At 31.3% G+C, this 15,187-nt stretch overlaps 1 protein-coding gene across 2 annotated transcripts; it reads left to right on the plus strand.

Annotated features, from left to right (window-relative positions):
• The first annotated feature begins 1,364 nt into the window (after positions 1-1,364).
• Positions 1,365-9,819, plus strand: LOC105115339 (COP9 signalosome complex subunit 3-like). Of its 2 annotated transcripts, XM_011012188.1 has the most exons (11): positions 1,365-1,662; positions 1,990-2,105; positions 2,211-2,457; positions 2,998-3,055; positions 3,157-3,246; positions 3,553-3,618; positions 4,384-4,473; positions 4,570-4,728; positions 4,908-5,029; positions 9,207-9,279; positions 9,360-9,819. In XM_011012188.1, exons 1-11 carry the CDS (start codon positions 1,478-1,480, stop codon positions 9,426-9,428), a joined length of 1,275 nt encoding a protein of 424 aa, XP_011010490.1. In that variant the 5' UTR covers positions 1,365-1,477; the 3' UTR covers positions 9,429-9,819. The 2 variants fall into 2 exon arrangements, with proteins under 2 accessions (XP_011010490.1, XP_011010491.1); XM_011012189.1 differs by lacking the exon at positions 4,384-4,473.
• Positions 9,820-15,187: the final 5,368 nt, after the last annotated feature.

Raw genomic sequence — 15,187 nt, forward strand, 5'->3', positions numbered from 1 at the left:
TCAATAAATTGAATATATGATCTAAGATATGAAATTAAAATAACCTTATAAATAGAAAAGCAAAACAAACACTAGAAAAATATTTTAAAAATACTTTTTTTTTTAAAAAAAGTTGACCCGGGTTGATCTTTTAGATTTATTATCCAGGTCATAACACTAAAATGACACCATTAAAGTCAAACCCAAAAAAATAAAGAAGTAAGATTCTTAATAAAATAAACATTGATGGATGAGATTGATAAAAAAAAAATAGCAATTAAAAGAATTATGACTAAATTCAACATAAAACTTAAAAGAAATTAAATGTTTTGGGAAAAAATCAAGTGAAATTAAATGTTTAGAGATGTAATTGTAAAAAACAAATCCATTAAGAAAATGATTAAAAAATAACAATTAAAAGAATTATGATCAAAATTGACATAAAAATTAAATGAAAATAAATGCCTCGGGGTAGAATTGAAAAAAAATCAATTAAGAAAATAATTCAAAAAAAAACAAATAAAAATTAAAAGAATGAGGATCAAATTTAAAAATAAATTAAAAAAACAAATGACTAGGGATGAAATAGAAAATAAAATTCAATTAGAAATAATCAATGTAAATAAAATAATTGAAAATAAGAGAGGAGGAATTGAATCAAAAGTAATTTCGAGCCAAACCATGCCAAATTATCATACACGAGCCACTTAAAGAAGAAGAGGACGTCGGGATAAATCAAATGATGTGGCAGAATTTGGTTATAATTGTTAGAGCTAGTCGCACGCGGCGCTAGAATGCAATGAAGTGGCTAACGTGTGCAAGACGCTCGTTAAAAGCTTTTTTATTTTTTGTGTAAAAACCAAAAATATCCTTAAAACTAAACAATATTAAGAAACAAACTATGATAAAATTACAACTAAGCCCTTGAAAACAAGATTAAAAAAATTAAATTGTAAGAATAATGCACTAATTCAACTGTTCTATGAAACATAAAAATATAAAAATGTCCTTATGCAAAAGACATTGCAATATCTTATTTATGTGTTACATTAATAATTTTATTGTGCATTAAAAAACAAATTTATTAAAATAACTCTATATAATTGTTTTAAAATATTTATATTATGATAAAAAAATCATTATGCTCTCAAAGTAAATATTAAAGATAAAATGAATGGATAGTGATATTGGGGCATAATAATATCGCCAGGGGAATTTTTTTTTTTTTGTGGATAACTAACATATAGTTTCAAAATCAAATATATAAATTAATAACAAAATAAATTTTTAAATATAATTATGAATAAATAAATAAATAATGGGCCTATATCGTTGTCTACAATCCCGGCCCACAGGATTGTGCTCGCTTTACATATAACTCACCACTGCAGCTTGCTTGCCTTGTGAAATCTCTCTCTCAAACAAATTTATTTGTTTTTGTAATTGATTGAGAAAGAGAGAACAAAAAAAAAGAAAAGGGAATCAACTGAGACAGAAGATGGCGACGGCAGAATCGTTGGTGGCGAAAATCCAAGGGCTATCAGGCAACGCGGTGGATTTAGGTTTGTTATCGATTCACTTGAAGAAAGCAGATGAAGTGCTGCACAATGAGTCGACTCGGCTTTTGGCTTTTCTTGAACAGCTCGACCCGACTCTTCACTCACTCGGTTATCTTTATTTTTTGTAAGTCGCAGCATTATTCTTTAAAAAAAATACGTTCACTGTGATATGTTTAGCTAGTTAAATTATTATTATTGTTATGAGATAGTTTTATTGTTAAAAAGAAGAAGAAAGAAGTTTTGGAAGTTTTAGGGTTCATTGTGTTAGAAATGGATGGTTTTTGAAATTTAAGAAAGAGTAAGTTTTGAAATCAGAAGAAGAAGAAGGGTACGAGTATTATGTTGATTTGGGTTTAGAGAATGAGTTACTTTTGTGGTTTTTTATTTTAATTTTTATATATAATTGTATATGTATTTATTTACTTATTTTTAAGTGGTGAATGGGTGGCAGAGAGGCATGCACTTCTGGGCCGGTTACCAATGAGCAAGCGAGAAGACTGGTTTTGATCCTTTCCAGGTTTCTCACTTGTTGTGTTGCAGACCAGATTCGTTTGGCGTCGGAAAAGTGTATTTTATTTTTGTTTACCCTGGATTAAATTTAAAATGTGTGTGATTAGAATGTTGTTTTTCTATTTACTTAGTTGATGCTAACTAATCTTTTTGAGTTGGCAGTCATAGCTATTAGTAAGAGATTCAAAGACCAAGTTTTGATGCTTGATGTACCAATGCGTGGTGTGGCCCCTTTGCTGGAAGCTGTGAAAAAACTACGCTCTTCTTCTGAACATTTGACTGCTTTGCATCCAGATTTTCTTCAACTTTGTTTGTTGGCAAAGTGCTATAAAACTGGTCTTTCCATTCTGGAGGATGATATTTTTGATGTTGATCAGCCACGGGACTTTTTTCTCTATTGTTATTATGGGTGAGTGAGTTGCTGCTTGACCTTCTGACCCGCTGTTGCTTTCATTATGCTAAGCTGCTTTGCTTTTGATCTGCTGTTGTTCAGTTAATAATTTGTTGTGTCTGCTTTCTAATTGACTGTTTCATTATGTAATTTAATTTAGCAATTAATTTCACAAACTAGAAACTTAATAATTTGTGCTTGTCTGATGAATAGAGTTAGTATCTTTTCTCGTTGGGATGATTATGTAATTGAAAATGGCAGGATTATTTTGTAGCTAAGATGATGTTAGAACATCTGCATGGTTGTCAAGTGTGCTCCCACGGAGGAGACTTTAATGGGCTTGCTGTATAAGTCCAAAACCTGTGAGCTGAAATCATTTTAACAAGCATAGCAAACAATTGCACATGAAAACACATTGGAGTTTCCTGCTTTTGATGGTGACATAACCTTTACCTCACCGAGATACAAATCATTTAAACATCTTGCAACCAATTTGTCATCTCTTGTATTTAGATGAGGAATTTCTTTGAATGCATCTGACATTTGACATCATGATAGGGGGATGATATGTATTGGACAAAAGCATTTTCAGAAAGCACTGGAGCTTCTTCACAATGTATGTGATCTAGTTAGAATATGTTTGTCCACTTTGCAATCTACTCATGTTGCAATAGTTTTACTTTGGTACTTGTTCTAATTGCTTCTCTCTCATCTCAGGTCGTGACGGCTCCTATGTCTTCTATAAATGCTATAGCTGTTGAAGCATTCAAAAAATATATATTGGTTTCTCTCATTCAAAATAGACAGGTATGCTTTAGTCTTTTGACATTTATTATATGAATTTGGGATGTATTCAGCAATCTATGTTCATGATAGGATACTCTTAGGACCCCCCCTCCAGGCAAATAGAGAGATGATTGCCTGCTTACAAGTAATTAGTTTTCCAAGCTCATGTGTTTCTTACTTCAGTATTATTCTTCGCTGGCCTGGATTTGCATTCTAGATGAGTTTTGACATCACAAGATCACCGATAATTCATCTCTCCTAATTTATTTTAAACAGCATTTTATGTTTTCTTTCTGTTTTTTTTTTTTTTTTGGTTGTTGCTGGCAGTTCTCAACCAGCCTCCCTAAGTACACTTCTTCAGCAGCTCAGAGAAATTTAAAGACCTTGTGTCAGGTGATTACAACTTCTAAGCTGTATGTTGCAAGCAAAATTGATTGTTGATTTATAGTGTCCACATTAATACTTTAATTATCATTTTTGTCCTTGACAAAAAAAAATTTCAGAAGTTGTTTAACTGAATCTCTAACACAGCTTGCAAAAACAATAGAACCACAACGACTGAGTGGATAGTGTGGCGTGTGTGGAAATGAAGCACTTTTTTTTCCTTTCCCCCCTTTTTAGGTGTGCTTAAAAATACATAGAACTACCCAGCTTGCAAAAACAATAGAAGTTTTTTAACTGAATATGTAACATGGCTTGCAAAAACAATAGTACCACAATGACTGAGTAGATAGTGTGGTGTTTTTGGAAATCAAGCACTTTTTTTTTTTTTACTTTCTCTCCTTTTTAGGCGTGCTTAAAAAAACTGTCCTTTCTTAAATTGGATTATCATATGCATGGAAACTAATTTTATCATAGAACTACCCAGCATCCAGTGATAAAATTCTATTCTAATTTGCTTGGATAAAAGCTGCTTTCACCATGGATATGTTAGGTTGAATCTGTTTTAAAATGTAATGTACCATATCAATCTCTTTGGTCATCGTACATTCATCAAATGGAATAAATGGTAGTCTTTCTTCTTTTCTATTTTTGATGAAATTTTTGCTGTTTCCATCAACAGTGTTTGTGCCTCTTCGTGCTGAATTCTGCAATCATATTTTTGATGAAGTTTTTGGGTTCTATTGTCTTACAAGCTTTCTTTTACCCTTTGAGCAGCCCTATATGGAATTGGCAAGTAGTTATAGCAGCGGAAAAGTTTCAGAATTAGAGACATACATTCAGACAAACAGCGAGAAGTTTGAAAGTGTGAGCCTACAGTTATACATTTCACATTTACACATAGTGAGACAAATGTAAGATCTATTCATCATCATCTAAAACAGGCTTTGCATTCTTTCTCAGGACAATAATCTTGGACTGGTGAAGCAAGTCGTATCATCCATGTATAAGAGAAACATTCAGAGATTGACCCAAACGTATCTGACTCTTTCCCTCCAAGACATAGCCAAAATTGTGCAACTTAGCAGTCCTAAAGAGGCAGAGATGCATGTGCTTCAAATGGTAGTTTCCTATGCAATTATCCTTGATGCTAAGCTTGCAGCAGTTTCATAAATATCTTTCCTTTTATTTTTTGTGTGATCAATTTATTGTAAAATAGTGAAAGTAGAAAGACCACTAATAGTGCACTCCTGTATCTTATACCATAATTTAAATTAACAAAATTTCATTTCAAACTGTAGATTGAAGATGGTGAGATATATGCAACTATCAACCAGAAAGATGGTATGGTTAGATTCTTAGAGGATCCAGAACAATATAAAAACTGTGAGATGATTGAGCATATCGACTCATCAATTCAGAGGTACAGTAGCTGGGATTTTACACTTTTATTTATGAGTTAAGTACTTCCATTCTACTGCCAATTTCAAGGGAAAAATTATTCGAGGATAACAATGAACATACTATAAGGGCCATTGCCTCAAGCTATGTCAATAGTCTTAGATGTGCAACTAGAGGGTGCAGGTTTCGAGTCTTGAGAAGTTCATGCACATGTGATGAACTAGACTATTTTGCAAATATCAACACCCAAGTTCACACTCCAATGGGACTACAACTAGATTCTGATTATGGATCAAAATCTCATAAATCATCTTATGAGCACAAACTATTTGGATGTCTTTGCCAAACATGATTGAAGTGCCTATAACTTTTTTCTCTTAAGTGAATATTAACCTTTTAAGACCATGATAAACTCATTATTTGCACTGTGCATCTTATGGTTTGGTAACAATAGATATGAATTGCATTATTGGTGGGGACACCAAACCCATACTATATATTACATGAGTATATAGACGGAGACAACAAAGAATGGCCCGACTTGTTACTTTTTGGTTGGGAGATTGAGCCCATTTAGGTCGATTTCATTGTTTTTGTTTTATTTGTGTTATTTATGTTAGACAATTTTAATTGATGGATGGAGCTCAATAGTGATGTTTTAGGGTTATGCTATATTTATTCTTTTTGTGAAATAATTTTTTATTTGACTATTCCTCCTCTGAATTCTCCTTCTTCCTAGCTTTTCTTTCCCTACTTTTAATTCCTGGCTTCTTTCTTTCATTCTTTCTCTACTTTTATCTTTCTTTAGATTATTGTCTTATATCAACTTTGATATCAGAGCATAGACTTTTAATTGTTTTTATAGTTAATCATTCTATTAGGGCTTGTGAAAATCTTCAAAATTCAACACTGTTTCTAAAACATAGAAGTTGTGTAGAATCATCAATAGTTGATCTAGATTGGGAAAAAAAAATTATTCATCTTTTAACACAGACCCATTCATCCCTAAACCCTAGACATGTTATTCCCTCAACCACTACCATGACAATCATAACAGCCAATCATCTTCCCTGACTTATGCAGTATATGCGATTTTAACACCTAAGAAAGATGAGTCATGGAGATTGTGTGTGGATAGTCGAGCTACCAACAAGTTTACAATTGAGTATCATTTCTCCATTCCTCGATTGGATGATATGTTAGATGTGATTTCCAAAGCCTAAATTTTCTCTAAGATTGACCAAAAAAGTGAGTATCATCATATTAGAATCCATCCATCATATTAGAATCCATCTAGGAGATGAATGGAAAACTGGATTTAAGATTAAAGATAAATTATATGAGTGACTAGCCATGCTTTTTGGCTTTTCCCATGCACCAAGTACTTTTATGAGGGTAATGACATGGGTGCTTAGGCTTTTCATAGGAAAATTCTTGGTGGTGTATTTTGATAATATCCTTATTTATAGCAAAACCAATGGAGCATTTAGATCACCTCATTCAAGTTTGTACTATCATAAGAAAAGTTTGTCAACGTCAAAAAATGTTCTTTCTTCATGGATCAAGTGGTTTTCTTAAGGCTTATAGTGTCATGTGAGGGAATCTCTATTGATCCCTAAAAAATCAAATCAATTGTAGATTGGCCTGAGCCTAAGAATATTCATGTGGTTCATAGCTTTCTTGAGCTTGTGACTTTCTTTTGTCGTTTCATCAAGGTATTTAGCATCATCATGTCTCTATCATAAATTGTTTGAAACAATGAGTTTCAATGGAGTAAAAGAGATAGTATGACATTTGTGAAGGTTAAGAAGAAGATGACGAAGACCCTAGTAATGAGGCTTCCCCACTTTACTAAGTGTTTGAAGTGGAATGTGATGCCTTAGGAGTTGGTATAAGTGGAGTACATAGTTAGGAACGTCACCTTGTAGCTTACTTTGGTGAGAAACTTAATGAGGCCAAATCAAAGTACTCAACCTATGATAAAGAACTTTATGTGGTAGTTCAGGCCTTGTGCTTTTGGTGCCTTTATTTGCTATCATAAAAGTTTGTTCTTTACTCTGACAATTAGGTTCTTCACAATCTCAACTCTCAAAAGAAGCTCAACCATAGGCATAATCATTGGTTTGAGTATTTGCAAGCCTATTCATTTGTATTGAAATATAATTCTGGAATAGAAAATAAGGCAGTAGATGCCTTGATTTGTGTAACGCTGTTATCCATGACAAGTGTTGAAGGTGCTGAATTTGAGAGACTCAAAGAGAAGGATGAATCTTGTCTAGAATTTGGAGAAATATTCATGACATTGAGAGAATGACAATGAGAGATGAGAGTAGCTGTGTTGTAGATGGTTATTACCTCTAGGAAAGGTATTTGTTTCGAGATAATAAACTTTGTATCCCGAAGACATCAATGCATGATTTTTTGATGTGGGGATTAATGTTGGAGGTTTTTCAAGATATTTTGGAAGAAATAAAGCCATTGAAGAGGTGTAATGTCAATTCCTTTGGTCTAGCTTAAAAAAAGATGTAGCTAAGTTAGTAGGTCAATGTCGAACATGTCAACTAGCTAAGCATAGAAAATAGAACACTAGTCTTTACACTCTTTTGCCTATTCCCATTTGCTCTTGGTGAGAAGTATGAATTTTGTGCTTGGGCTTTTATGTATTGCAAAGAAGTGTGATTCTATCTCTATGGTTGTCCACTATTTCTCTAAGATGACTCATTTTATCCTTTGCACTAAGACCATAGATGCTTCTAGAGTTGTGAAAATCTATTTTCACAAGATTATCAAGTTGTATGACATTTCCCAAACCATAGTCTTGAATAGGGATGCTATATTTATGAGTTATTTTTGTAAGACACTTTGTCATATGATGAGAACTAAGTAGAGATTTTCTAGCTCCCACCACCTCCAAATTGATGGTCAAACTGAGGTGGTTAATAGGAGTTTAGGCAATCTTTTGAGATTTCTAGTGCGTGATCATAATAGGAATTGAGACTTGGTTCTTTCTATAGCCTAGTTTGCCTATAATAACTTCGTTAATAGATTAATAGGCATGAGTCCTTTTGAAGTTGTACTTAGTTACAAGCCTAGAAAGCTTTTAGATGACCTTCCTATTTCTCCTTATACTAGGTTGTCTGAGTCATTTGTACGTAGAGTTCAGGATTTACATGTTGAGATCACAAAGCAGATTCAAGCAAGTAATGTGCAATATAAACTTCAAGTTTATGTATAGACAACACAATAAATTTAATGTTGGAGACCATGATAAGAACTAATAAAAAATTACAGGCATGTAGTGCTGGGCCATTCAAAGTGCTATAATAGGTTCGTTCAAATGCTTATGTTATTAATTTACCACTTGATTTTGGCATTAGCTCCACGTTTAACATTGAAGATCTGGTTGCATATAAAAACCACATCCTATTCCAAATGATCCTTTTGAGATGCCATCTAATCTCATTCTTGATAATCTTAGTGAAACCTCTACCCCTTTTACCTTGATATTACCACAAAAAGATAATATTGATGTTATTTTGGATGAACAAGTTTTTACTAAGGATGGTGAAGTTTAATGGCTTCTTGTTCTTTAGGCAGACTGACCTGATTCAGATTTTCTTAAATTACCAAAAGATACATTGCAGCAGATTGATCCAGTTCTTTAAGGGTTGAGTTTCTTCAACCCCAAGAGAGTTGGTGGGTCGCCAAATCCAGATCATAGATTACATGAGTATATAGACAGAGATGATGGATGGCCTAACCTGTGTTTCTTTTTGGTTGAGAGATTGAGCCCAACTAGGCCTATTTTATTGTTTTTGTTTTATTTATTTGGGTTATTATATTAAACAATTTTAAAGCTAAATAGTTGGATGTTTTAGGGTTATGTTATTTATATTATTTTATTTATTTATTTTGTAAGACAATTTTTGATGATTCGATAAAAATAACAAACTATTTCTTCTCTGAATTCTCTCTTCTGCCTAACATTTCTTTCCTGCTTTTAATTCCTGTAATTCCTGGCTTCTTTCTCCACTTTTATTTTTCTTTAGTTTATTGTCCCACATCAATCATGTTATGTTAACACTAACAAATGACTAGATGGTGTTTTCAACATTGAGACAAATTATTTACAAGGCTTCATTTCAATCTTTGATGATTATTTTGGTAATTCTTAACCTTCTCTATTTTTGTTATACTAGGATAATGATATTGTCAAAGAAGCTGACTGCAGTGGATGAACTCTTATCATGTGATCCTTTGTACTTGGCAAAGGTGAGCCTACTACATTGATTCCTGTAATACTTGTTAGCTGAACTTGTTTAACTAATCAGTTTGTTCCTTTGATTTTTGAGGCTGGAAGAGAGCGTCAGAGATTTGACTTCGATGATTTTGACCCTGTTCCTCAGAAATTCAACATTTAACGGAAACTGGAGGATTTTGGAATACAAGTGTTATTTAATTGAGAATGATGTTAGGCTGCTGCACATGGCTCCATGTTAAAAGAAACGGTAAATTTAAAGCCCTTGTTTCACTTCAGAGCATCAAGATTTTTGGCATCAAATTTCTTTTCTTTTCCTAGGTTTGTCTTTTAGGTATAAGCCGCAGATTATGATAGAAGTCCAGTTTAGTTTGCAACTCATTTCAAGTATTGTATTCATGTTCTGTCTATCTCCAGGACAAAGCTGCCTGCTCTTTATTCTTAATATTTCATGTGGAGTTTTGATATGGACATGAATCTTGATGCCCTGTTGAATTTGCCATAGCCTAGTGCATGTTGTTGCCAGGGTGAGTATAAACATACCAGAATTCTTACATGGTGTGGAAACAAATATTAACAATTAGCAAACAAAACCATAACAAAAGCACTGTTCACTCTTGTTTGCTCTAGGTTTTTGTCAAATTTGTACATTCTAGTCCCTGTATTTGGCAAGATTTACGATTTTATTGTTGAACTTAATTTCTTATTAATTTTATCCTTTAAAGTTATGTTTTCATGGTTTTAATCTAATGTGTTCTTAAATGTTTCGATGTAAGAGACATGACATTTTCACAAATGGCACAAAAGTTTTATTTCATCCCTCAAGTTTCAATTTGTTCATCTTTTGTCCTTGTTCTTTTAGGTTATTGTGTTTTGACTCTGTACTTTATTTTAGTTATATTTTAGTAATTTCAAGTTGAGAGAGAACAGAGAAAGTTGTCCGAGGAGAGAGTGACTTTAGCCACCAGTTACTTCAGTTTTGGGATCTATGAATTGTCTTTAAGCAAGTCTTTACATAAAAACATTCAATGAAAGTTGTTTTATTTTAATAATGTTATGAAAAGTAAATTGGGTCTCATAAAAATATTTTAAACTTTGTTTTGGTATTTTAATAATGTTATGCACAGTGGCTTTAATAGACCATTAAAGTCTACATCGCAAAAATCTCATTTATCTAGTTAAAATCCACTTCTGAACTCAAATTTGAGTTCAGATTTTTCAATATAAAAATCCCAAAAGCTTTGAAGCACGAAAGAGTTGAAATTTCTACTAGCGAACTCACATTAGCCAAACGCTTCATTTGATGGTAATAATTTGGGAGTTCAAGAACACGCAAGGATAGTAGTTCATTTTAAATCTCGGGATGGTCCTTATCCGTTTCACCCAAATACTTTTAAGTAATTATATTGGTGCCATTCAGAGGCGGTAAAAAACCTGAAAAACCAATTAAACTGAAAAAAATAAAAGAATTAATTAGACAAACCAAGAAAAAAAATTAAATTAATCTATTAGAAAAAAAAATTTCTGGATAAATTTTAATTTTATATGAAACTAATTAAATCAAACCAAATTGATTTTAAAAAAATACAGATACTTAATTTTCTTTCCAACCTTAACCAGGGTCAGATTCTTTTCAAGCTAGTTAATCAAAAGCGAGTCTACATTATTTGAAGAAAGAATATATAAGAGCCTATTCGGTTAGTCAGAAAGCTAGATCAATAAAGCTGTGCCTGATAGAGCTTCGCCTTTTGGAGACCCTTTTTTTCTGCCTAGCCGTCACCGTTGCCGAATATTCTATTTTGAGATTTTGAAAAGAGCCTCTTGAATATCATTTCTGCTACTTTTGCTATATGTATGACACATTGAATTCTAGACTTAATAGGCTTTGAATCAAACTACTTTTTTCTTGGCAGAGAAAGCTTTTTTATCCATCAAAGTGACAAGTGAATTGAATTAAATATAGGAAATCAAAGCACAAATGAATGGAAAAGATTTAGAATATAAATTATAAATTGATATTATAGTTGAGATTCTATTGGTTCATGAAAATAGAATATATGAAAATATAAATATTATGTATAAATATTATGTATAAGAATTAGTTAAGATAAATGAAAATATAAATGGAATAAATGAGTATATATGCAAGCTTTAAAAGTTTAATTAGTTTAGGGATTAACTTTAAAAGTATACCATGTTGATTTTATAGTGATGTACTAATGCAAGCTACATTATATTCTTGAATTGTATATTCTTTTAATGATATATATCTCTAGAACTTGCTTCATTTCTTGTTGAGATTACATTCATATCATATGTATATATGAAGATGATAAAAGCAATAGGAATTTTAACCACTTGAGCAAAAAAACTAACCTAAAACATATTATTCTTGGTGAGCTCTTTTGAGTTTGTTTATCTTTTATTTACTTTATCCATGTGTAAACCTTAACTTCTTATATGTTCTCTTTTCCTTGACCAAGGATTAGTAGAGCATATATTTGTTCATATCTTACGGGATTATAATTGAAAATTATGAAAAAAAAAAATGATTCTTGATGAAAAGAATGGGCAAAGTTGCCGAAGGTAAAAGAAAAAAAAAGAAAAACAAACAAAAAAAATGAAAAGGAAAAGTGTTCTATTGTGTTCTTAAAATTTTATGTTAGTGGAGCTTGAAATCAAAAGAAGTTAAATATTGGTGCTTAAAGATGAAAAATTTATGTGCTTTAATGAGATATCTTGTTTAAAAAAATTATTTTATTAATGCTCTACTTCCTTTGGTTTTAACATTTTCTTTTTCTTTCTTTTACCTCACTTTAACCCTAGCCCCATTACAACAAAAAAATAAGATCTTTTGATTCATACATTACTTGTAATATTTTAATAATGAAGATGAGATTGAAGAGCAAACTTATAATATAATATATTTAATGATTGAATTTGAAATATTTAAACACATAAGCCCTAAACACGTGAGTATTGGAGTGTATATTAATGAGATGACTTATCACTTTGACATGATATATATTTCATTTAAATCCCAATGACTAATTAAGTTTTGAAGCTCGCATATAAATAAATTTATGAAAATTTATACTCTTTTATCTTCTTGAATATATTCTTATTTATGATACATATATTTTTAGATATTGATGGGAGATTAAAACATTATTCATAGTTATTTTATTTATTTAGTTTAAGTTTGATTTTATCTATCCTTTCTCGAGGACGAGCGAGATTTACATGTAGGGGTATTTGATATAACCATATTATTCGATGGTTTTACCAATATTTACTTAGTATTTTCCCTATGTTTTATATATAAAATGCCTTGATATTATTTATTTTATATTTTGAAGGCACTTTTGGATATACAACTAAAAAAGAAGTAAATTAGAGATAATCGACAAATTTGACTTTCAATCGATGTGTTGTGTAGAGCTTGAGCTTCAGAGGTCAAAATAAAGTGATTCTAGTGGAATTAGAAAGCTAACATCCATATATATATGTATATATATATATATAAAGAGAAAAAGCATGGAAATCTCAGCCTTTATAGACAAATCTCGCATTATGCTAGTGTTGACCTTCAACCATTCTAACTTGAATATCTTGAGCTAGAGAAGTTTATTTGATGCAAACTTAATTTTTTTTGGATTCCTGACTCGAAGACCTATTACCTTACTAAATTGTAGTTGAACAAGAGCTCATATGATAGAGATATAATTTTTTTTATAAATGATATATGACGAATTCTGTCAATAGACAGATTTTGTGAAGAAACAAGTCCAAAGTACTTCTCTAAGCATCCAAACCAACGTTCAAGTCTTTATTTTGGCAATTTAGCTTCTATAAATCAAAAGTCAAAGCTTGAAGATTTTATACAAGGCTATTTTTTTAAGAAAAATAGTTATTGAAATACTTAAATGTAAATTATCTGTTTAGAAAAGGATTATTTTGTATAAAACACATTAGGGTTTCCTGGGATATAAAAAGAAAGAGAGAAAGGAAAGAAGGGGAGGCCACAAAGAGAAGAAAACACCCTTTTCTTTAAAAGAACATGAAATCATGTATTCTTTTTTCTTTTTGATTAGTTGTTCAATAAACATACAAGACTAAACTTTTTTTCTTTATCGCAAGGACTTAGAAACCTTTGAATTTCAAGAACTATAAGATTTATTTTACCCTTTCTTTTCAGTTTATATGATAAATATGTTTGTTTTCTTATGGTTATGTCTTATGATTATTTATTTTAATTGCTAAAGTGGACTCAAATTTATTATTGTGAATAATCTATTGCTAAGTCTGATATTAAAATTGGAGTTATGGCATATAAACTTGTGAAGTAATTAAGTTTAATAATTATTAATCATAGGGAGAACATTCGAACAAATCAAACATGAATTGTGGATAATTATGTTATCTAGTTAATCAATTTATCCAATTCTTAAGGTTGTCATTGAATTAAATTACTAGTGCAAACACTGTGATTGTTTGATGGTTATAATTAGTTATACGACAGATTTATTAACTAACCAATGTTGAGAAAAAATAAAGATTCAGAATATGAATTGATGTTTCATTTCAATGATCGATTCAGATTTCTGTAGGTGGATATTTATTTGAAACCAAGGTTTGTTCTCTTAATAATTTTTTAATTTAGCTTGATTGTTTAATTCTGCTATAGCCTAGATAACCTCAATCCCCTCTTCCAATTGTGCATAACATAAAAATCTAAACTAAACCTTCTATGTAGGATTGACCCCTTGTTTGCTCTATATTATCTTGTTTATTTAATAAGCTAGGGTAATTAATTTATATGACTGTGACATTGTAATAGGGTTTTGGGTATTATTATATAATTCAGGAGTCACCACCTAGTATTACAGTCACTACAAAACCTAATGGTCTACGAGAGTCTGAGTAAGGAGACTTATTATGCAAGGGGAAGATACATCACCCCTAGTGCACCCTATATAAAGTAAGCTGTATTGTTATTTAATTGTTTCCTAGGTCAAATTTTTATTTGTTGATCTCATATAAGGTTCAAGGCATTGATTAGTATTTAAAAGTGCATTTTTATCAAGGTTTTATATCATCATGTTAGTATCAATAACTTCTTAACTAAAGCATGTTTTATAATAAAATATCTAATAATATAAGATACCTTTAATTTGTGATAAATATTCATTTTAAATGCAGGCCTATCACATAAATGAAAGGATTGATTGATGAGTTTAATAACTAAAATTGAAAGGATAAAGAGATGGTCAAACTTAGACAAGAGATGCTGGTGAAATTCAAACTAGAACATTATTCGGTAATTAGGTCATATCTGGAACTGTAGATCTCAGATTTAGGTCTATTTTATATGGATGGAAAGGTAAGACATAGGCCTACAACTTTCATGTGGAGGTCTGGTTGTAAAAAGCGCATTATCAAGTCCAAATTGTAGCAACAACAAAGAAGTTCGAATTTGTCCTACAACTTGATACTGTTCAATGTTTAGCCCATATCTGGAGTTACAAAAGTCCACATACCCTCCATTTTTTTTCTTGAAAAGCTGAGACAATTTTCTACAACTTTCTTGTTTTCAAGTGGTTCCAATTTTGATGGTATCAATAACTTTTTGGGCAAACAAGGCAAGATAAGGGTTGTCACCAAGCCAAGAGTTAGCCACGCATTCATCAATTAGTCATCAAATCAATAGTTCCCAATTTTGGCCTATAAAAGGAGGCATTTGCCATGCATTTAGGCATCTTGGTCTCCAGATCAAGATTATGGTTTTGCTTTCTCTATTGTTTAATCATTACATTAGTCTTCCATTTCAAAGCTCTCATCAACTTTTTCTTCTTCTTCTTCTTCTTCTTCATTTTTATTATTATTATTATTATTATTATTATTATTATTATTATTACTATT

Source organism: Populus euphratica, unplaced genomic scaffold (assembly GCF_000495115.2).
Source record: "Populus euphratica unplaced genomic scaffold, PopEup_1.0 scaffold681.1, whole genome shotgun sequence".
In the NCBI taxonomy this organism is placed as follows: Eukaryota; Viridiplantae; Streptophyta; class Magnoliopsida; order Malpighiales; family Salicaceae; genus Populus; species Populus euphratica.

Excerpts from the sequence above, each read along its gene's own strand:
- LOC105115339 (XM_011012188.1), top strand. The coding sequence starts at position 1,478 with ATGGCGACGGCAGAATCGTTGGTGGCGAAAATCCAAGGGCTATCAGGC. Across the intron at positions 3,247-3,552 it reads CTCTCATTCAAAATAGACAG|TTCTCAACCAGCCTCCCTAA; the intron begins GTATGCTTTAGT and ends TGTTGCTGGCAG. Across the intron at positions 4,729-4,907 it reads AGATGCATGTGCTTCAAATG|ATTGAAGATGGTGAGATATA; the intron begins GTAGTTTCCTAT and ends TTCAAACTGTAG.